Genomic DNA, 23289 nt, shown 5'->3' on the forward strand with positions numbered 1-23289 from the left:
GTTTCGTTTCGCTTCAGTCTGTTTCCCGGTTATATGCTTAGTGTTTCAGAAATGTTTAATGTTTGTTAAAACTAACATTAAAGCAATTATTGTTTTGTTTTAACTGTTATTAAGTATAGACATAGTGTAATCAGGAAGTCGACCTTAGGTGTATTAGTTGTATCTGTTGGAATTACATTCGTCAATTCAAAAAATTTTCTCATGATGAGTGGTGGTAACAAGTAATAGATTACCTTCATATTAATTGCACACTAGTTTCTCTATCAGCTATCTCACCCTGTCAGAGTAAAAGAGACAAAGGTATGTGTGTGTATATATATGTATGTATGTATATGTGTGAGTATGTATGTGTATAAAGTATATATGGAAGCTGATCAGAGTTACGTTTCGCCTTTGTAAATGCACATTAATGACACTGTAAAAGACACATCGAACACTTTATGTAGCATACATAAATCTGTGTATCTATGTATTTACGTATGTAGCTTAGCCTAGCATTTTAAAAGCACTACAATCACCTTCTGTGGTTGATTGTTCAATAAATCCTTGAACTGTATGTTTGACAAATCTCTCACACTGTCCATGGAGGACAGAAGAAAATGTATATATGTTGGTTAGCATTGTAAATGTTTGGCCACGTCTGTGGTAGAAAATAATAATAATAAAAAACAACAACTTCGTATTAGAATACAAAAAAAGTAGTAGACGTCACGAGCCCACAATAAGGAAAGCTGAGACTAAAAAGCAAGCCATTTAATATCATTATCGAAATGAGGAAAATTCTCGCTGAAAATTGTTCCAATGAAAACCACATAACTTACATTAACAACTTTACTTATGCAAATAATTTGATTAAACTTTGTGGAATGACATGGGTTTTCCTCTATTCATATTTTTAATGCTTTGAACTTTAGATACCTATATCGTTAAGAAATTAGTACTGTAAATAAATAAATACACATTACGATTCTCCGAAAACACAAGACAAAACGTGTCGTATATGACGAAAATACTTGAAAGAGGAAAACTTTGTGCTGGGTCCCAGAACCCGGATGGAGGATAGCTTGGTGAGGCTAGTAGATGAGGACCGGTGGTGAGTCATGCTCTGAACTGGGAGAGTACGTTTCGTACCTTTTGTAGTATGAAAACATTGCTATAATAAACACAATGTGAATAATTTGATCATACGTTATTGGGTCGTTCAACAAAGTATATGCCTACTAGTCAAAATTTTGTCTTCTAAAGGTGCATTCAGAATACGTTGAACCAAGATTCATCACAATGAATAAGCTAAATGGGAATATGGAAAACATTTTTATTTGATTTTATGAGCCTGAATAATTTCATTGCTTTCGATATCTGAGAATATCGGAGAGAACAAGTTAATATAACACGATCATGGGGATCTATTTAAAATCAGAACTTTGTTCCTTGTGTTTGTGAATAGGTATTGACGCTGATAGCTTCTTCAAAACATTAGTACACACACACACACAATTCAGCATGGCGCCCATGTGTGGTAAAGCACAATATCAAAATTGAGAAAGTCCTTAGATACGCCAAAAGATTAGTACCAGAAAAGAGTGAGTGAGTTATGAGGGGAGGGTAAGAAAATTATTTCTAACGGCATTAGAAGAGAACAGGACTAGAGGCGATATGACCACAAACTTACAAGATAATGAAGTGAAAAGACGAAATGAATAGAGACTGAATTTGAAGTAAAGGGAATCAAAACAACAGGCGGCGCAAGTGGAAAATGGAAACATAGAAGGAGCAGAGAAATGTAAGGAAATATGTACTTGTATGTAGTAAGTGTGGTAAACAGCGGAATGAACTTTAGTCAGAGGTGGTGGAAGCAATTACTAGTCACAGCTTCCAATGAAACTAGGATAAAATACAGTCATGAGACAGGGGCTCTAGGCCTAGACATAGCTCCTCGTAAACCCACATACATACTAAGAATACGCACATAGCTTCTTAAACACTCAAATACACAGCCTTGCAGAGAGAAGACAATTTTCTACTTCTGAACACTTGGATCTGATATCTACCATATGAAGTGAGCTGTTACCGGGATTTCCCCCAGGAACAGCAAACAGGTTTACTAGTTCCAGGTTAATATCGAGTAGAGACGCCTTTGTGTCGACAATTGTGCTTCTTCAATATGAAAAATTATATGACAACTTCATAAGTAAAAAAAAGAGCCATCATAGTATGCAAATATTAAAATTTATTAATATAATCCTGCGATCGTATACAAAATCCAATTTTGTGACATAGGCTGTGGATAGTTTTATTTTATTTTATTTTATTTTCATATTTTAAAGGAATTGGTGGTAGGAATTGTGCAATTTGAGCTTGAATCTCCTGTCATCTTGTTTTCTCAATTCTGAATAAAAACTTGCCAGCAGTCGGTATTACAATAGGGGGATTCTGAAAATACTGTTAACATGGATTTGATATTTTAATTGTTAATTAACCGGATTATTTGAATAAATGGTGCCTCATTTTAGGATCTTATGGACACAGAGTAAAACCTAAGTGTCTTTGTGTATTGTAGAACAATACACGTTTCTCCTTTTCGATATACCTTCAATACTTGAAGCATTTTTACATATCTCTTTTGTAGAATTATGGAAATATATCTAATACGATTTATTCAAAGAATATTTTTTTATTTGGATAAATACTAAGCAGCAGTTTTAACAGGAAATTCACATTCTGTCAATCAGAGACGCTGTTTAAAACTTATTATCAATGCCCGGAAACGGGGTCTCCCCTGTTATATTGTGGCGTTGTCTTGGTGGTGGCGAGGACGTCATGTTTGGTGTCGGAGTCGCCAAGGCGTCACAGCTTATGTTGGACACCTCATTTATTTTAGATTTACTCAAACATAACATTACATTAATTAACATGTTTACCGAGTAGTATATAATGGTACCATAGATTGCACCATGTACGTAGTTCACGTTATAGAATATGCGTTTGAACTAAAAGATTTTTGTGTCTGTACTTAAAAAGAATTGCACCATAGGTGTCAACGAATATGTGAGGTTATGTAAATATATGGTTTTGGAAAAAGTGTAGCCTAATTTTTTGTCTGAAGTTGTAACATAATTTGTTCTTATTTGTATCCGGTAAATGAAGCACTCTAAAAAGAGTTCGGAAATCCTCTTGCATTTGTTTATACGACTGGAGAGTGATGGGAAGTGAAGGGTCACAGTATGGAACTCACTGAACTGAGAAACTGGCAACCTAAGAATGGTATTCCCAGTATTGAGAACTTGGCAACTATGAAGCAAGGTTAAGAACGAGACACCTGCGTCTTTCTTGCCAGTCTGTCTCCGTGCGCGTAAGGAGACTTAAGTCACAAGCTGAGGATATCTTCAACGGTATGTATTTCGGTTAATTAGTAGAGTTTTATAATCTTGAAGAGTGTAGTGAATACATACGTTTTATTAGAGTCGAAGGAACTATGTAAAATTATAAGCATTTGCGACAAGATGTTAATTATTGTGTTATTTATAAAATGGTTTTAATAGGTGTCTTTCCGGAAAATTGGTTTTGATTACCCTCAGATAATGTTTCATCCTCACAGTATTAGGCAGGGGCATAAAAATATATATATTTTTTAATTTTTTAAGTGTAAAATAAAAATATAATCCGATGCTCAACATTGAAATATAAAAATACTGAAGCCACCACTCTTAAATATAATAGTTAAGAAAGAAATGATCAATTTGTAAAGATTAAGAGTAAAAACAACAGTGGCAGATGGCACTCTTGAAAAACCAGTTGAGTTACTCTCCAGGAGAGAGAGTGTACGTTATACGCAGCCACAGCTACCAGCGAGTAAGGGCTCTCAGTCCAAGCTGTGGTTATATTACCATATTAACTGAAAGAGCTGGACTGTTATATGGTTTGGAACACTAGGCTGGGGGACGGATTATAAATTTCATCAACACAGTATATGCATTTCCAATAAATTTTCACTCAGTTCATACTGTGAGAAATACTAGACAAAGGGATACTATGCTGCTAGTTCTGCTTGTGTGGAGGTCAGCCAGTTGTTTAACCTGATACTGACAGTCTTTGTGCAAATAATATTTCTATAAAACCTACATGCTGCTGCAGTCCGTCCAGTAAAAGATTGGACTGAGCCGTCGATGTAGACACAGTGCTCGCGAGTCTTAAATTCTCGCTGGAGGAGGCAGTTGTTTCGAGTGTGACAACTTTGAGAAAAGCAAGATTTTCATTATCTTTCTTGGTGACAGGTGTGTATATATTCTTGCGGCAACCATGACTGGTGAGCCTAGAGACTAGTGCTAAGACATGCAACCCAGAATTCGCAATAACTTTTCTTAATAGCATCTGTTTTTTTTCATTTAATTTGTATAAATTTGTATTATGCATTTGAAACTGTTGAGATACTTGTTAGGTTCATGAAGTGAATCACCTCAGTAGTTTTGCCGGTTTTGAATGAAACAGGCCCTTCTGGTTTAAGAGAAATTCCTTTGACGTCATTATTTGCTTAATTTCATTTTTAGAAATGGTGTTAGTTCTCCGAAGGCTTATAACAGTATAAAATAATATATATATATATATATATATATATATATATATATATATATATATATATATATATATATATATATATATATATATATATATATATATATATATATATATATATAGTGTGTGTGTGTGTGTATGTAATTCACGAAAATAAACACGTGATTAAAAATGTGACAGAGTCAGACCACGGAGGAAAATTGAAACGGAATTTCCTTAAGTACTTTCGTACATTAATACATCTTCAGAAGGAGTGAAGATGTATTAATATACATCCTGTATACATATACATCCGACAAGACTCCTTCTGAAGATATATTAATATACGAAAGTACTTAAGGAAATTCCGTTTCAATTTTCCTTCGTGGTCTGAGTCATATATATATATATATATATATATATATATATATATATATATATATATATATATATATATATATATATAATACTTAATGTGTTGCATATTTCCATAGTTATAAAAGACATATACATTATATAATTATGGATATCTTGTTGATTAACAAACATATTTCACGAATTATAAATTCCTATCTGTATATCACTAAATTCGCCGTTTCATTGTTTTATTTGTTCTCAACTTTTAGGAAATTTAGAGCATAAATGTTCTATGTATTGATATTTTTATTTTATAATATCTTAGTTACAAGGCATTACACCGCTTAGTTTATGGACGGATTAGATATGCTTAAGGTTAAGAAGCCGGGAAGTATCGGTCACAGAGGTCTTGTGTTATAATTATACCGACAAGACGTGTTTCCCAGACCAGGCATCACGTCAGCTCGGTGGGAAGTTCTGTGGTACCAGCGTCCAAGGCCTTCACACCGGGCATTCCCCGGACCATATCCTTGAACGCCGGTGAAACCTTAATATCAGGTTGAGACTAAAGCCTAGCATACAGTATATTTAAATGTTAGAGTTTTATTTTCATTATTTAAGTAATTACATGTCCTTCTAGTTCCAGTATTAAGTCCGGTGCATATTGTACATGGTAGTCAAGTGTTCAGAGTACCTGCTTATGTTAGTTCAAAACAAGGCTTTGCCATAAGAGGTTTTTAAAATTTGTGGAAATAGCATCGATTCTTTTCTGTTAAGCGTCAACAACATGCTGAACTTCGCTCCTTCTGCTAGCTTCCGGATTCACGAAGCACTTACACAAGTACTTACGAACGTGTACATCTTTCCTCAATCTTTGACGGCTTTGGTTACGTTTATCAAACAGTTTATAAGCATGAAAACTTCCCAATCAACTGTTGTTATTGTTAAAAACAGTCTCCTGGTGCTTCGGAGCGCATTCACTCTTTAATAATTGTAAACAGAGCCGCCAAAGATTGAGAAAAGATGTACAGGTTCGTAAGTGCTTGCGTAACTGAGACAAGAGAACATGGTGCACACAATTATTACATCACAAAAAGTTCCCGGAATCTTCCGTGGTCAGCCAACGTTCATTTTTAGTTCAGAAGAACCACTGCTACCATTATTTGTAGGGATCATTTTTACATGTGTGGGCGACACTTCGAATGTATGGGTGTTCGCAAGATGAGTTAATTACCTTGTAAAATAAAGCAAGGCAGGCATATAACCTATTAATGTATAGTGTGACAATAATTCTTCATTTGATGTATGTTTTATAACGTCAATGCATTTTTAGAATAATAAATTTAACAATTTAGGAAAGTTTATAAATCTATATATACATGTATATATAAATTCGAAAGTCTGTTCACTATGCTATCAGACATCGTTAAACGAAATTCGGCCACACTTTCCACGGCTTCCTCATTTGACCCAAAAGAAGGTTGCATCTTCTAGGCCCTGTCTTAAGCAACGATTGTTTTTTGTCCATATCGGTAGCTAAGTTCCAAGTCTTATAACTCTCCCAAGATTCAGTCACAATCTATTTTCTTGACAGAAAATCCCAATGGATCATGGATTCTGGGGAAACCCCAAGGGCCAGGGATGGTAAGCGGTAAGAGTAAAGTTGATACAGTGATGAAGATCGTATGTGGAGAAGACGTGGGCTCTGATGTTCACTTGGGAAGTGTTGGGTACCTCGGCAAATGCTATCTCGTGTAACAAGTTGAAATAATGTATGAGAAACCTGAACTTTGTATTGTGCATTATTTTAGGGGAACTTTAATTTACAATATGTACGAAATTTTGTCAGTGTTCTTGCTATCACACACACACGCAGACACACACTCACACACACACTCACACGCTTTCTAACTTCAGAATTGCTTTTAAATACATGGATGGCGATATACTAAAGAAATTGTTCACGACTTTTGTTAGGCCAAAGCTAGAATATGCAGCGGTTGTGTGGTGCCCATATCTTAAGAAACACATTAACAAACTGGAAAAGGTGCAAAGACACACTACTAACTGGCTCCGAAAACTGAAGGGCAAGAGCTACGAGGAGAGGTTAGAGGCATTAAATATGCCAAAACTAGAAGACAGAAGAAAAAGAGGTGATATGATCACTACATACAAAATAGTAACAGGAATTGATAAAATCGATAGGGAAGATTTCCTGAGACCTGGAACTTTAAGAACAAGAGGTCATAGATTTAAACTAGCTAAACACAGATGCCGAAGAAATATAAGAAAATTTACTTTCGCAAACAGAGTGGTAGACGGTTGGAACAAGTTAGGTGAGAAGGTGGTGGAGGCCAAGACTGTCAGTAGTTTCAAAGCGTTATATGACAAAGAGTGCTGGGAAGACGGGACACCACGAGCGTAGCTCTCATCCTGTAACTACACTTAGGTAAAACACACACACGCACACACTCGCACACACTCACACACACACTCACAGACACACACACGCTCACACACAGCAGCAGAAGCACCTTATTCAAGCAAGTGAATATCTGGATATCATTCATGTATTTCGACAAGAAAGTCTTCTGAGCCGTATACACTACGTATGTGATACCAATAATTGAATATGAAACGATTATGTGTTAAATTCATCCAATGAAACACGAATATAAAAAAGAATATCTCCCGGGGATTTGTAACAATGCTGATCCTTGAGCTGAGAGGAATATGATGAAATGCTGCAGCCTGAGCATGACCGCCTAACACTGGAGGGACAGAGCAAGACTAAACTTGATCACTACATAAAGGCTCTTGAGAAATCAACATGGTAAACAAAGATGAAATGTTAGAAAAATAATTAGAAAAAGCACAGGGGCATGATTGTACCAACAAGACACACAGATGTCATAGATATTTAAGAAAGTATTCTTTAATTATGAGAAGTGAATAGGTGTGATGTGTTAGACGAAGCAGTATGAAGCTACCAAATTTTAGTTTTAAAAGCAGGTGTAATATAAAAATGGAACGTAGGAATAATTGCACTTGGTGACCGACAGCATGAAAGGCGAGGTCTAAGAGATGAGGCTCTACCCTGCAGGTACAATTCTATAAGCATTTTTACGTACATTTTTTACGTGAAGCCTTCCACTGCCTTCCAAGTGTAATAGAATGATTTAAATACGGTAACGAATGTGAAAAATTTACAGTTATCATTACAATATAGTAATTATAGAATTACAAATATATTATACAGTATAGTTTATATTATTATTATATAGTAATTATATAGTTTACAATATAATTATCTTTAGTTTCTCACGTGCTGGTTTACGTTCTATGATAAAATATACATATTTCTCATTAAAACAATTAGATAAAATATAAAACTAAAAAAATAATGATGTGCATATTTTAACAGAATTAATATATTTTTCAGAAAAAATGAAATTGCTTGGATGTGTGGTGCTCTTCCTCGCGACGGCCCAGGCACAAAGTAGGTATAATGGCTCCTTTATAACCGCATGATAACATTTTAGAAATAGTGAGTCATATATGAATAGTAATAGCGCTTTTATTTTTTCACACATAGCAATTGCATGTCTATTAAAATTACTTCAAAATATTTCAGCCTATCTGAATTCTTATGCTACTTTACTCACATATTTAACTAGTTTTAAATGCGGATTTTTAATTGGAACTGTATTTTGTTCCTCCTCTTCCCACATCCCCCTTTCCTGTCACTCCCTCCATCCTGCTGTCTGTCTGTCTGTCTGTCTGTGGCCGGGTCAATTAGAGTTCTTAGTTATATATATATATATATATATATATATATATATATATATATATATATATATATATATATATATATATATATATATATATATATATATATATATATATATATATATATATATATATCATGGTATCCCCCCCTCTCTTCCACCTTTTGTTTACCCTCTTCACTTCATATTCACACCTCATCACCCAGTTCGTCCCTTCCTTCCTCACCTGCCCCCCACTTCTTCCCTCTTCCACTTGTCTCAAAAAAATGTATCATTAGGAAGCAGTGGAAACTCTATGGGAAACACGCCAAATATTTCATACTTGACTCCAAGAAAATTGCATACAAGTGTCTATAAATGCTAATATCTCTTAAATTATTTAAGTTAACCGACCCCTACCAGCCTATGTCCGATCCTGTACCTGAGACCATTTCCCTTACAAAGTTGGTTTAAGTTAGTCCCCAATTAAACGATTGGCCTCTGACCTTGAACAGACAGACAAGCAGACATTATCTCTTATGGATATAGATTGGCAAAGGTATATTCAAGCACGTAAACAAATTATAAAATAATAACAAAAATGAGATCCTTAGAATAAATCCAGCAATGAATTTCTTTAAATAATATTTACCACAAATTATTCTCATGGATTTATAATCATTATACCATATTCAGCACTGAATGGCTCCTTGCCTCAGAACTTTATCCTAAGCTTAAATTTTATTCAGCCCATTCTCATCAAACATTTTTTTAGGGATGCGGAGAAAAGAATTAATTTAAGAAAATGGGCAAATGGTTTCAAACACGCTGATGATATAAAATAATAACACTTTTATCTTGGAAAATAGGCAACATCTGATTCAATGTGAATTACTCTGAAAATAACTTAATTTCAGAGCTTCACAAATAATATACATGTGGAAAATACTGGAGAGCCAGGTCCCAAATCTGGATCATCCAATAAAATCAGCGGACTTCTAGATGTTACTACTGCTCGGCTTAGACTCGGTTACAAGTATCTCTGGGAATTCTCATTATCTGCTAATGTAGACCTGACCAAATGTAAACTGTGTCAACAAAATTATTCGCACACCCTCCGTCACTATGTGATGGAGTGCGAAAAGATACGTGAATTTAGAGACAATTCTATAACCAATGTTCCAGCGATGTGTCAATATTTCATTCAAAATGATCTGCTACCAGAAATTTTAGCCAAATATCCCCAGTTTGCTAACTGTAGGTAGTAACTAAGTGATTGTAACCTATCCACCGCTGTCCACTGGATGGGGGGCGGTGTTCAGGACAAACATATAAATTTTGACACTAGCTCTCCACATATGTCAGTTGCTTAATTTAGAACCTGTACTTGAGGTCGATCTCGAACCCATTGTTGATGTGATGACTTATATTGAATTTTGTAACTAGCTCATCAAGATTGTAACTTGCTTAGCTAAATGAATTGTGGGGTTCAGTCCCTGAGCCCATTATGTGCCTCTGTAACCCTTTCCACTACCGCCCACAAGATGGGTATGGGGTGCATAATAAATGAACTAAACTAAACATACTGAAGTGAACGATATGGATGAAAATGCAGAATAGAATCAACGAAGAGCAGGGGTGCCATAGGCACAACCAGAGAACACTGTATAAACATAAAAAATCCACTGTTGTTCATCATCCTCCCAGCGAGCATAAGGAATATTGCCGGAACAAACATGGTCGTCAAGAGAAAACTGGTTAGTTTTCTTAAAGAAGTGCCGGACCAACCGGGCTGTGGTGGATATGTGGGCCTGTGGGTCTCTGCAAGCAACAGCCTGGTGGACCAAGCTCTCACAAGTAAAGCCTGGCTCAGGACCGGGCTTGGAGACTGGAAGAACTCCTACAACCCCATCCAGGTACAATCCATCCATATGCCGTTTGAATTATTTTACCAACACAATTTTAACACGTTTTCTCGTTTTATAATTCACAGTTACATTCCCCGGTGAGCCCAAGGACGTTGACAGTAAGCTCAACAATGTACTATCAGTGGAAAACCGCCAGAACTTTAACTTTCTTACCTCTAACTTTGCCAACGGCTGCAGAACCCCCGAGGGACAGGGAGGTACGTACTTTATTGAACTTCTTTAGGCTTGAGTCTTGTAACTGACTGTCTTTGGTAGAGTAGATGAGTGTGAGGGAAGGACTGTCACTGACGGTAACTGACAGTCTTTGGTAGCGTAGATGAGTGTCAGGGAAGGAGGAGAATCAAGATAAAATGCAAATAAAGTTTTCACAACTTCGGCAGACTTAAGGAGAGCAAGAACAAGTTACATGGCTTGGGTGTAATGTTGTATCCAAATGTTTGGCAAGGTGTAGTGGAACGACTATTCAAGAGACTCTTCTCCTCGGATGTAGTTATGCTGGATGTTATGCACTAGGAAATTCATTATAGCTAACCTGTTTGTTGAGACAGTTTTGAATGTTGTGACTGTTAGGTTATAGCCCTTTGTTTAGAACTTTTGTGAGGGCGATGTCTTAATATCTTATGAGATAGATTTTGGTGGCTGAACTTATGTAGGTTGAGTGCTCACTACGATCATTACTAGACGATCATTGGTGCGGTGGTCACGGTGCTGTGTACGTTTAGGGGTGATCCTGGACGGCATGGGTTCGAATCCTGGCCGGGTCGGTTTCACACACACGAAATGATTTTATTTCCCCTAAAAGTGGGTTCCCAAATAAAACATAAGATTTAAACACTATTACACAGCAATTAATAATTGAGCACTTCCTATTGTGTATTTGGAGATAATTTGGGTGTGATGTAATGTTTCCTAATATAGTATGGTCATGTGTTTTTATCTCTGAAATAATTGTTCATTATTGTACTGTTATTTTGAATGGTTACAGGCACTTGTGGACCACTGAGTCAGTGTCGGAGTTACGCTGACCTCTTTGGTCAGATCAGTCAGCCACAAGTCCTCCAGTTCCTCAGGCGTCGCATATGCAGGTAAGATCATCGTCGTGTCCAATTTTGTTCTCGTGAAACCATTTAATACTGAATTCTGCTATTTTGTACTTGAAGATGCAGTATTATTATAAAGATTTAATATAAAATAAATCTCATAGCATGACAGTCCAGTGCTGTAAATACTGTAATGACCTTTGTTATTAAGTTCGTGTTATTTACAAATCCTTTGTAATATTTTACTTGTTATAAGCTCTCTCTACTCAGGATACTCATTTATGTTCCCGCCATCAGATTCTTGCCGAGGACAGTGTACGTGTGTTGCGCTCCAGGGAGACCAGGCTCTCCTGGGCGCCCAGCTCCCATCCCTCCTGGGCGCCCAGCTCCCATCAAGAACATCATTCCATCGGAGAGTGTCTGTGGTACTCCCTCCGGAGATAGGGTTGTCGGAGGCGACATAATTGAATATGTACGTTCACATTATGTATTCAATATTGAAAGGTTTTTGGATATATTATTTGCAAATATTTCTTTTACCATCACACATTGAAATGTTAAGGCCTCATGAGAGACATAAATCTGAAATCTTTAAAATATTATCAATTGATTCATCTACCGTTATCTATACCTGAAACCCACCATTTCCTAACAAAACTCAACAATCAGAACTATAGCAAATTCTGTATCGACAGTATGCAGATCATTTGTTCAGATTTCGGAACATGATAAACATTGACACACTCCATCCATTAACTTGTGATCTTTACACTTACAGAACCCTTTACTGCAATACTAATCCTAACTAGTAATTCTTCTCTAGAGGGATGTGATAGAGCCCATAAACATCATATAGGAAATATTTCTTTACCCTTCCAAGTTTCAAGGTATTCAAACGTGCTATGCCAATAAAGGAACCTAAAATACATTATTAAACTCCCTAACGGAGTAAAGAATTCTAAAACATTTTCTTTATTGCAAAATCAAGTAAAAAAACGCACATCACTTCCTCATTATGGTACCCACCCAATTATTACTATTATTACAGTTTTGCATCTGTAGTATTATATCATATTTACCTATGAACCGTTCTGTTGATAATTCAATGCGTACTGTCTAAAATACAACTCCATCTGATACCATCTGATACTATATCAATTCTCCTTATCACTAATGGTAGTTATTGTTGTTTTAGATTCAGCTACTAGGAACAAAAACGTTCAAGCAGCACGGGCTATGGTGAGCCCGTTGTGGATATATTCTAGTTTATATGTAGGCTCGGCTTCAGGTAATTACAATACTACTACTGTTGTATTGTAATTACGTGAAAGCCTAGCCTACATATAAACTAGAATATATCCATTAGTTTAAAGTACATTAATACTGACTTTTCTGTTGAATTGTAAAGCTCTGCAAATTCCATATTAGTGGTTTTAGAGGAGCGTAGCCTATCTGTAAATAGCTTATCACCTTATTTGTGTTAATTAATTTGTATCTACTGTACAATGGCTTCTACAGATAGAACATTTCTCATTTTCTTCCTTTATTGCCTCTTTTTCTAATAATATTTATCGTGGAGGTAATGTGCTTTGGTTAATTTAGTGCACTTACACAGCCTGGGCGTTGGCCGTGGCTGGCGGCCATAGGGTTTCGGCAAGCAGACGGCTCCTTCCGTACCGACTGTGGTGGCACTCTCATCACCCAGCACCACGTGCTTACGGCTGCCCACTGCTTTAACGAGCCTGGCAAGAGAGACCCGTGAGTATATTAATAATAATAATAATAATAACAATAATAATAATAATATTTTATATATAAAAATCACAAAATTCTAAATTGGGTATTCATATTTTTTGTTATAAAACAACTGCTGCCTCCATATGCTTTGACTACAAAGAGTATATAGCCATACTAGTGCTTTCTTTTGATAATTTCAGAATCAAGTTCATAAACTTTATTCTGAAATGGTGGTACAGTAATAGTTGACTAAGTTTACAAATTTTCACGTTCATTAGTTATACAGGAAAAATTAATGACAATATTAAATGATAAATCCAGCCCGTCCTTCTGTTTATATAGTACTGGACAATTAGAAAGTAGAATTTAGTACTATTGAATTTGGACAAGCCGGAAAAAGTTTTGTATTTTCTCTCTCTCTCTCTCTCTCTCTCTCTCTCTCTCTCTCTCTCTCTCTCTCTCTCTCTCTCTCTCTCTCTCTCTCTCTCTCTCTCTCTCTCTCTCTCTCTCTCTCTCTCTCTCTCTCTCTCTGTCACTTTCTCAGAAAATATAATAATATTAGATTCAGTAACCCGAATCAAATGACGAGAATGATGAAATCACGCTCGTCATTTTCGAGTAAACAATGAAAATGAGCGGGTAAACTGAAGGTGTAAGGATCAAAACCCTACGGGAAAAATCTCCGAATTCATTTCAGATTTCAGAAAATCCCAAGGCGTCTCTATAGATTCTAATATTTCTCAAAGTGTGGCACTAGGGCCAACCCCGACTGGCCTGTGACACTCCTGTAATATCTCCCCCCCCCCCCCCCGCCCCCTCTATGTGTCTTTTTGGAAAGAGCGTCTGGACTCCATCATCGGAGAAACATATAAATCTGTGGAAGAACGTCAAATTTGAGAGATAAAAGGGTGCGAGCTACAGTTAACGTTAAGAACCACTGTCCTTGATAATTCTTGCAAAGGCCATTTTGTAGCAGTTCGTTGGTGGTAATCTTGACTAGTATAACAGTCTTGAGTCACTCAGACTCTTAGCTGCAGAACGCACCGTCCCTACTCACTTAGCCAGTTAAGTAATAAATAAAAAATATCGTTATAATATTTGTTATTTATTTTATATAACAATAAAATCTTTACCGCACACTTGTCAAAGTTACTTCAACATGCTATTTTACAATGAAATTCTTGTTAATTCATTTAATTAGTATAACACTCTTGCAATCGTTTATCCTTCTGTGTAGTTAGTTAGTTCCTATCACCACAGTGTCTCCGCTCAGGGCACATTGTTATGTTACATATTGGTTATCGTAAGGCCCTACAAGTCTTACCCTGAGTATTGTGTTACAGGGAAGATATACGGCTCGGGGAATTCAGCCTGACCCGATCAAACGACGACGCAGCTCCGCAAGACTTCAGGATCGCCAGCCGCATCGACGGTGGATACAACCGAAGGACCAAGGAAAATGACATCATGCTGCTCATTATGGACCGCGACGTCCAGTTTATTGGTGAGTGTAATTCGTAGTTGTTATTATGCTCACCAGCAGTGGCTTGAGAATATATAAAGTTATTCAATCTACAAAAGTTCGTGCCATTAATGGGCTGAAAAAGTAGAATTCATAGAAGGGAATTAGAAGATATGGATTTGTTTACGTTGGTACTTGTTTCGATATTTGAAACATCACAGTATGTTGAAAATGGACGCATCCTCATCCCTCGATCGTCGTCTCATCTCAATCAACAACAACAGTATGTTGAAAGAATTACTGATCACATGCCTCGGTAATGGGGATTTTTAGCATCACGTAGCTAGTTTTTGGACACACGCTGTACTACCCTTCATATAGTCTAGGGTAGTTGCACAAACTTGAACTTGAACTTGAACAAATGCAGATGTACCTAAATGTGTTAATAACAAAAATGTTGAAATAAAATCTAGTACAGTATTAAGAGCACGTGAAGCAAACAAGTTTTTTGTTTGTTGTTGGGCTTAGGCTAGAAGCTATCAACGGCAGGAGGGCTATTTTTAAGGCCATCACAATAGATTATTGACCAGAATTTTAACATTCAGATGTGCTTTTTTGTGTCTACGGTGTAGTTGTGTTTGGAAGATTCCTCAATGTTTACATAACATTAACAATTGACTAAAGCTTTGTTTGTACATAATATATCAAGTAGGCGACTCCAGCTGTAATAAGTCAGACCTCTTGTGGTCCCTCGTAACCGCCTCCATCTCCCTCCAGATAAGATCGCCCCAGCGTGTCTTCCCTTCAACGAGCGCAACAACAATTTCGAAGGAAGCCGCCTTACTATCGTAGGCTGGGGGAGGACAACTTTTGGTGAGTTTTCATGCCCTTTATTTCTTTTTGAAGGTCTCGGTCACTGTGCTGGGACACTACTGTCCCAACACACTAGTGTCCCGGCACACTAAAAAATACACTAATATATATCACTAATACACACTAAAATACACACTATATATGTACTTTGACTAGTGTCCAAGTACACTAGTGTGCCGCGAATGGTCCAGACGTGTGCCGCAGGAGTTTGAGGGAAGATAAAAAATAACAGGAATAAATGACAGCAATCTTTTAAAATCCGTGATCAACTTTACTTACAAAATAACACTATGATTACAATTTTGGCTATTAGACATTTAACACAATCTTAAACCCGTTTATTTATACATATAAAGTCTCTCTTTAAAAAATGATGGTGTCTTAACAACTTCAGCACCTTGCTCAGTGTGCCACAGTTTAAAAAAAGAAGATTGAGACCTGTGCTGTAGAGGGTTATTACGACGGTGACACGAGCTTACTGAAAGACCAGCAGGTATACATCAGTCCTCATCATAGTTCAGGGCTAAAACAAGCTATCAATGTATATATATATACAAGCAAATAGGGTGCAGCTAGGTGTATATACCCTGCTGATCATTAAAGACATACAATCCCACCACATCTCAAATAAGAAAGTAGATAGAAGTTTGTGTCTGTACTCACAACCCTTCCTCACTTCCAATAACAAAATATTTTAATGGGGTTTCATCACTTTTTTGCTTTTGTTTTAAATTTTGTACACGTATCTCCTTGTGCAGAGAGCAGAACACTCTCTGATGTGCCCATGGAGGCAAAGGTGCCGGTGGTGGACACCCGCACCTGCAGCACCTCCTACCAGGCAGTTCAGGGAGACAAGCCTGTGGTGGACCAGAGGCACCTGTGCGCCGGCTCCGGCACCCAGGACTCGTGTAGTGTAAGTACCTCAAGTCTAAGTCTCTTTTGGAATGCATATTAGGTGACAGAAAGGAAATTTGATCAGTTGATGCATTTCCTATGAGTTTTGTCCGTATGTGCAGTTGAATACTATCGTGCACAGTGTCAAATATACAAAAATATTTCCTCTGTTGCCCTCCACCGAACAGTATCATTTAAGCATCTTTGTGGCCACCAAACCCTCAGTATTTGACCTCCTTCATCAGCGGTTCTTACTGACCATTCATATCTCTCCTCAGGGTGACAGCGGAGGACCTCTCAACTACAGGGGTGCCAATGGCAAGTACTACGTAGTGGGCATCGTGTCCTTCGGTGTCGGGTGTGCTCGACCAGAGTTCCCCGGAGTCTACACACGCGTCTCCTCCTTCCTCGACTGGATCGTTAGAAATGCACAATAGTACACGGAACGTTGTTATTGTAGATGCCACAACTACAATCTCGTTGTTCTTGTGGTTAATGTACATTATGTAATTGATGCGTATTTATGTTTTCTCGTCCATCGCTTAATTAGGTATAATTCTAAAAGAGAGAAAATTATATTTTAGTATAGGGAGGTAGGTAAGGAAGAAAGGGGAAATACTAAGTAAACAATGGAACACATAAGTACATATTTAATGGGTGCGAATTTACTCGCTTCTCAAAGCGAATAAATCAAAGAAATCAAAGAAAAAAGAGAGATGTAGATAAAATAAACACAATTAAAATGTAGACTCGACAAAAAAATTTTAAAAGACAGAACTCGTATCGTCAGGTAATAATACTGGTTTTGCAGTATGTGGTGTCACTAGAAGATTGCCATAAAACCAAAACTAGTCTTTTATTATTACTTTACTAATATCGTTAAATGAATTTTTGTTAATAATCCTGTTTAAGCTATATATGCACTACAGAGAAGAAGCAGGGCATAGAAGCCTATCACACTAGCAGAGAATAAGACCAAACATCACTGGGTTTTCAAGACAAGAGGTAAAGGATGGGAACGCAGATCCCAGTAATTTATGGTGCATAGTTATCAATAATGAATCTGTCTTAAAGTTAATATAGTAAATGTGAACCATATATATATATATATATATGGAAATTGTATGGTGCATTATATTCTACCATGAAATAAGAATGCATCTCCAATTAGTTTCAGAGCTTGCAAATCTCATTAGTTATCCCTTATTTAACTTGAAAGATAAATAGTTATAACTATTTATCTTTCATGTTTTCTGTTACTTGTGGGCATTATCTCTACAAATCTTAATGCATTTGTGTAAATCTTGGTGTGTATATATCTGTTCCTTTCATCACAGATGGGAGTGCAGTGAGCTCAAGGGATGTATCATTAAATAAATAAAAAACTCTACAAGTTATATCATTTGAATCCCTTGCAAATGAGATCCCAGCATCCCAAACCAGTACTCACCTAGTTGTACTCACTTAGTTGTGTTTGCGGGGGTTGAGCTCTGGCTCTTTGGTCCCGCCTCTCAACCGTCAATCAACAGGTGTACAGATTCCTGAGCCTATCGGGCTCTGTCATATCTACACTTGAAACTGTGTATGGAGTCAGCCTCCACCACATCACCCCCTAATGCATTCCATTTGTCAACCACTCTGACACTAAAAAAGTTCTTTCTAATATCTCTGTGGCTCATTTGGGCACTCAGTTTCCACCTGTGTCCCCTTGTGCGTGTTCCCCTTGTGTTAAATAGACTGTCTTTATCTACCCTATCAATCCCCTTCAGAATCTTGAATGTGGTGATCATGTCCCCCCTAACTCTTCTGTCTTCCAGCGAAGTGAGGTTTAATTCCCGTAGTCTCTCCTCGTAGCTCATACCTCTCAGCTCGGGTACTAGTCTGGTGGCAAACCTTTGAACCTTTTCCAGTTTAGTCTTATCCTTGACTAGATATGGACTCCATGCTGGGGCTGCATACTCCAGGATTGGCCTGACATATGTGGTATACAAAGTTCTGAATGATTCTTTACACAAGTTTCTGAATGCCGTTCGTATGTTGGCCAGCCTGGCATATGCCGCTGATGTTATCCGCTTGATATGTGCTGCAGGAGACAGGTCTGGCGTGATATCAACCCCCAAGTCTTTTTCCTTCTCTGACTCCTGAAGAATTTCCTCTCCCAGATGATACCTTGTATCTGGCCTCCTGCTCCCTACACCTATCTTCATTACATTACATTTGGTTGGGTTAAACTCTAACAACCATTTGTTCGACCATTCCTTCAGCTTGTCTAGGTCTTCTTGAAGCCTCAAACAGTCCTCTTCTGTTTTAATCCTTCTCATAATTTTAGCATCGTCCGCAAACATTGAGAGAAATGAATCGATACCCTCCGGGAGATCATTTACATATATCAGAAACAAGATAGGACCGAGTACAGAGCCCTGTGGGACTCCACTGGTGACTTCACGCCAATCGGAGGTCTCACCCCTCACCGTAACTCTCTGCTTCCTATTGCTTAGATACTCCCTTATCCACTGGAGCACCTTACCAGCTACACCTGCCTGTCTCTCCAGCTTATGTACCAGCCTCTTATGCGGTACTGTGTCAAAGGCTTTCCGACAATCCAAGAAAATGCAGTCCGCCCAGCCCTCTCTTTCTTGCTTAATCTGTGTCACCTGATCGTAGAATTCTATCAAGCCTGTAAGGCAAGATTTACCCTCCCTGAATCCATGTTGGCGATTTGTCACGAAGTCCCTTCTCTCCAGATGTGTTACCAGGTTTTTTCTCACGATTTTCTCCATCACCTTGCATGGTATACAAGTCAAGGACACTGGCCTGTAGTTCAGTGCCTCTTGTCTGTCGCCCTTTTTGTATATTGGGACCACATTCGCCGTCTTCCATATTTCTGGTAGGTCTCCTGTCTCTAGTGACTTACTATACACTATGGAGAGTGGCAAGCAAAGTGCCTCTGCACACTCTTTCAGTACCCATGGTGAGATCCCATCTGGACCAACAGCCTTTCTAACATCCAGATCCAGCAGGTGTCTCTTGACCTCCTCTCTCGTAATTTCGAACTCCTCCAAGGCCGCCTGGTTTACCTCCCTTTCTCCTAGCACAGTGACCTCACCCTGTTCTATTGTGAAGACCTCCTGGAACCTCTTGTTGAGTTCCTCACACACCTCTCTGTCATTCTCTGTATACCTGTCCTCGCCTGTTCTAAGTTTCAGTACCAGTTCTTTCACTGTTGTTTTCCTTCTGATGTGACTGTGGAGTAGCTTTGGTTCAGTCTTGGCTTTGTTTGCTATATCATTTTCAAAATTTTTCTCTGCTTCTCTTCTCACCCTGACGTACTCATTCCTGGTTCTCTGGTATCTCTCTCTGCTTTCTGGTGTTCTGTTATTCCGGAAGTTCCTCCACTTATTCCAGTGCTAAGGACTACGTGCGCCACATATAATTCGCATGACATTTTGTATTACCTCAAGGCTCTGAAGTTTAGCAGTCGCTGCGCATGCATATGACTGGCAACAATAATCAAGTTGGCTTCAAATGTCGTATTAAAATGGTGCAGTGTTTAATGGTACCCAGGTGGTGCCAGTGAGGGCTTTAAGGCTGGTCGGTTATTGTCTGAATAATACAATGTTAAGTCATCCACGTATGCCGAGAGGTGAACCGGGAGGGTACGTGTTTGGTATACAGTATCAGATAAGAATGCAGCACAAAGAGTAAGAGTTCGACTTAGAAACTATGCCTTAACCTGTCAAAATCAGCTTTTTAGAAATCTAGCACCTTAGCAGAATTTTATCTTGCATATCTATTAATTTTACTTTAAATCTAATTTCCGTGTGATCACTGTTCCTTACTTAGCTCACTCCTCATTTTGATGTCATTTATTTATATATCCCTGTTAGTCAAATATTATTTTAGTGTTTTCCTATGTTGGCTCCTTAATATGTTGTTTAAGGAAGAAATCGTCCCCAACACAAACACTGTTTGGGATAGATGCTTTAGATGTTGACCAAACCACACACTAGAAAGTGAAGGGACGACGACGTTTCGGTCCGTCCTGGACCATTCTCAAGTCGATTCGGTCCAGGACGGACCGAAACGTCATCGTTCCTTCACTTTTTAGTGTGTGGTTTGGTCAACATATTTCAGCCACGTTATTGTGACTCCTCGTCTGCATATAATGCTTTAGATATTTCATCCCATAGATGCTATGCTTCCATTTGTCGAAGTTTAACGCTTATTATTAGATTATTATTATTTATTTTAAATTCCAACCAAATATAGTTTCTGTATGTGGCTCACTTTTGATCCCCTCTTTACTTTTACACTTTAAAATTCCCCTAACATATATTACTACTCCCCTGTCTTGCATATCTATTAATTTTACTTTAAATCTAATTTCCGTGTGATCACTGTTCCCTACTTAGCTCACTCCTCATTTTGATGTCATTTATTTATGTCTCCCTGTTAGTCAAATATTATTGTATTGGTTTCCTATGTTGGAAATTAACACTGCATTAATATCAGTGTTTATGTGAAGGCAGGAGTAGTTTAATCGTCTATTTTCTTGTTAAGAGTCAAGCTATTTGTGTAGTTCACCTAGAAGAATATTATGCTGAGGTCAGCATCCATCCTGTTCCTTTCACCCCCTAACTTTTTCTATCCCTCCCTTACCCAAATCCATTTCCATACCTCTGTCATCTAACACGTTTAACTTAAACAAACCCCTCCAACCATAGATTTCAAAGAATTGATAAAGTCGTATAAACCAAATAGGGAAGAACTTTAATTAAAGGTGGATCGTGTCACTTAATCTCACTTTCACTATTATAACTATGTAACTGGGAAAAAAAACCCAGATAGGCCGGATAACAAGAACCCTTCAAGCAGATGTCAAACTAATGATGGTACTTTTTAATACACTATGATGGAATATTGTTGCACACTAACAAACATATTCAAAACTGAAGTTGCTGATGCAGAGACCCTTTACTTGTCCGAATTCATTCAATAAAATCCTAAATTATTGGGACTACTGAAAATCTCTCAAACTATATTCCCTGGATCGAGCGCCAGCGAGATTTACATTTAGAAAATATTAGACTGACTAACTCCAAATCTACACACGGAAGTAATTAATTAGGGGACTCTAATGTATCGTTTAATGCTATTCAATTTTTAAGCAAAGGTGCAATTGATATGCTGAAAGACAAGTCTATAAAAATTAAGGACCCAAATGTTTTCAACATCCTCCCTTAATTAAACATAAGCTGTGTGGGGGAGGGGGGGGGGGGCATAAATATAGCCGATCTCTACTCTCGGTATTCATGAGGAAACATAAGAACAAAAGTAACTGCAGATGGCCTACTAGCCCATACGAGTCGGCTCCTATTTCTAATCACCCAATCCCACTCACATGCATGTCCACTTTTGGGGTGTGGAGTTTTCAGTTGCATATATGCTTGGGGACCATTTCAGGCTTGTTCACATGTGTTGCTCACGTGGCCCCACAAAGTGAGGTGATTTGATAAAATAACTGCCCAAGATTACCATCAAAGTGCCGTCAGGATGATGGGTAAATAGTCTCGACTACCATCATCTTTTGCATGGTCACTGATGGTCGAGTGGTTAAGGTCTCCTGTACACCAGCTGCATAGTGCTCTGGCTCTATGGGTTCTAGTCACTTCTGGGGTGTGGAGTCTTGAGTTGGATATATGCCTGGGGACCATTCAGGCTTGTTTATATATATACATACATATATATATATATATATATATATATATATATATATATATATATATATATATATATATATATATATATATATATATATATATATTCAAGAGTTCTTACATTCTTGTACAGCCACTAGCACGCATAGTGCTTCGGGCAAGTCCTTAATCCTAATTTTCACACACACACACACACACACACACACACACACACACACACACACACATACACACACACACACACACACACACACACACACACACACACACACACACACACACACACACCCAGGAAGAAGCCCGTAGCAGCTGTCTAACTCCCAGGTACCTATTTACTGCTAGGTTAACAGGTGCATCAGGGTGATAGAAACTCTGCCAATTTGTTTCCGCCTCCGCCGGGGATCAAACCCGGACCCTTAAGACTACGTACCCCGAACGCTGTCCACTAGGGGGTTGTATCTAGGTTGTTACCACGTCTTCAAAAGGTGAGATGCAACACGGACAAGTAGCAATGATTGATTAAGATGTTTTTACAGATGTTTTTTCACCCATAGTTATTAATCGTCGGTACCACTTACCCGCCGAAGCCGTAAATGCCAAAAAAACTGGCGATTTTCAAAATCCAGCTCGATAAAATTATCAGGACAAATGGGGGTGGTGATCTTTAGCAAGCCGTCATCTTGCAGCCCTCGTGGAGACCACTAGAGAGATGGTGGTCCTCAGGTAAATTCAGGCAAAACTCATGAGAGCGACTACGAGCAGAGGTGTCTAACAGCCTGGTTAACCAGACCACCAACCAGGAGGCCTAGTCAGAGACCCATTCACGAGGACGTTGATCCTCGGCAACACATCAAGGTAGTGACGTGTGGGAAAGGAATGAGTGAAGAACCGTATGTCGCCTTGAGTGACTCAACCCACATCCGTGGGTGGGGGACTAAGGGGGAACTTTCATCTCATCTCTTT

General features: G+C 38.0%; 1 protein-coding gene across 3 annotated transcripts; it reads left to right on the top strand.

The window, feature by feature from the left end:
* The first annotated feature begins 3147 nt into the window (after positions 1-3147).
* Positions 3148-18002, top strand: LOC123757884 (venom protease). Of its 3 annotated transcripts, XM_069338672.1 has the most exons (11): positions 3330-3392; positions 6503-6552; positions 8351-8407; positions 10669-10800; positions 11589-11688; positions 11941-12115; positions 13259-13401; positions 14724-14884; positions 15620-15715; positions 16474-16628; positions 16888-18002. In XM_069338672.1, the coding sequence occupies exons 2-11, from the start codon at positions 6519-6521 to the stop codon at positions 17044-17046; spliced, it is 1212 nt and encodes a 403-aa protein (XP_069194773.1). In that variant the 5' UTR covers positions 3330-3392; positions 6503-6518; the 3' UTR covers positions 17047-18002. The 3 variants fall into 3 exon arrangements, with proteins under 3 accessions (XP_045597756.2, XP_069194773.1, XP_045597758.2); XM_045741800.2 differs by lacking the exon at positions 6503-6552 and having other exon boundaries at positions 3148-3392; XM_045741802.2 differs by lacking the exons at positions 3330-3392; positions 6503-6552 and adding an exon at positions 6584-6680.
* The last annotated feature ends 5287 nt before the right edge of the window (positions 18003-23289 follow it).

The sequence above is a fragment of the Procambarus clarkii genome, chromosome 40 (genome assembly GCF_040958095.1).
Source record: "Procambarus clarkii isolate CNS0578487 chromosome 40, FALCON_Pclarkii_2.0, whole genome shotgun sequence".
In the NCBI taxonomy this organism is placed as follows: Eukaryota; Metazoa; Arthropoda; class Malacostraca; order Decapoda; family Cambaridae; genus Procambarus; species Procambarus clarkii.

Excerpts from the sequence above, each read along its gene's own strand:
- LOC123757884 (XM_069338672.1), top strand. The coding sequence starts at position 6,519 with ATGGATTCTGGGGAAACCCCAAGGGCCAGGGATG. Across the intron at positions 12,116-13,258 it reads GAGGCGACATAATTGAATAT|CCTGGGCGTTGGCCGTGGCT; the intron begins GTACGTTCACAT and ends GCACTTACACAG. Across the intron at positions 14,885-15,619 it reads CCGCGACGTCCAGTTTATTG|ATAAGATCGCCCCAGCGTGT; the intron begins GTGAGTGTAATT and ends ATCTCCCTCCAG.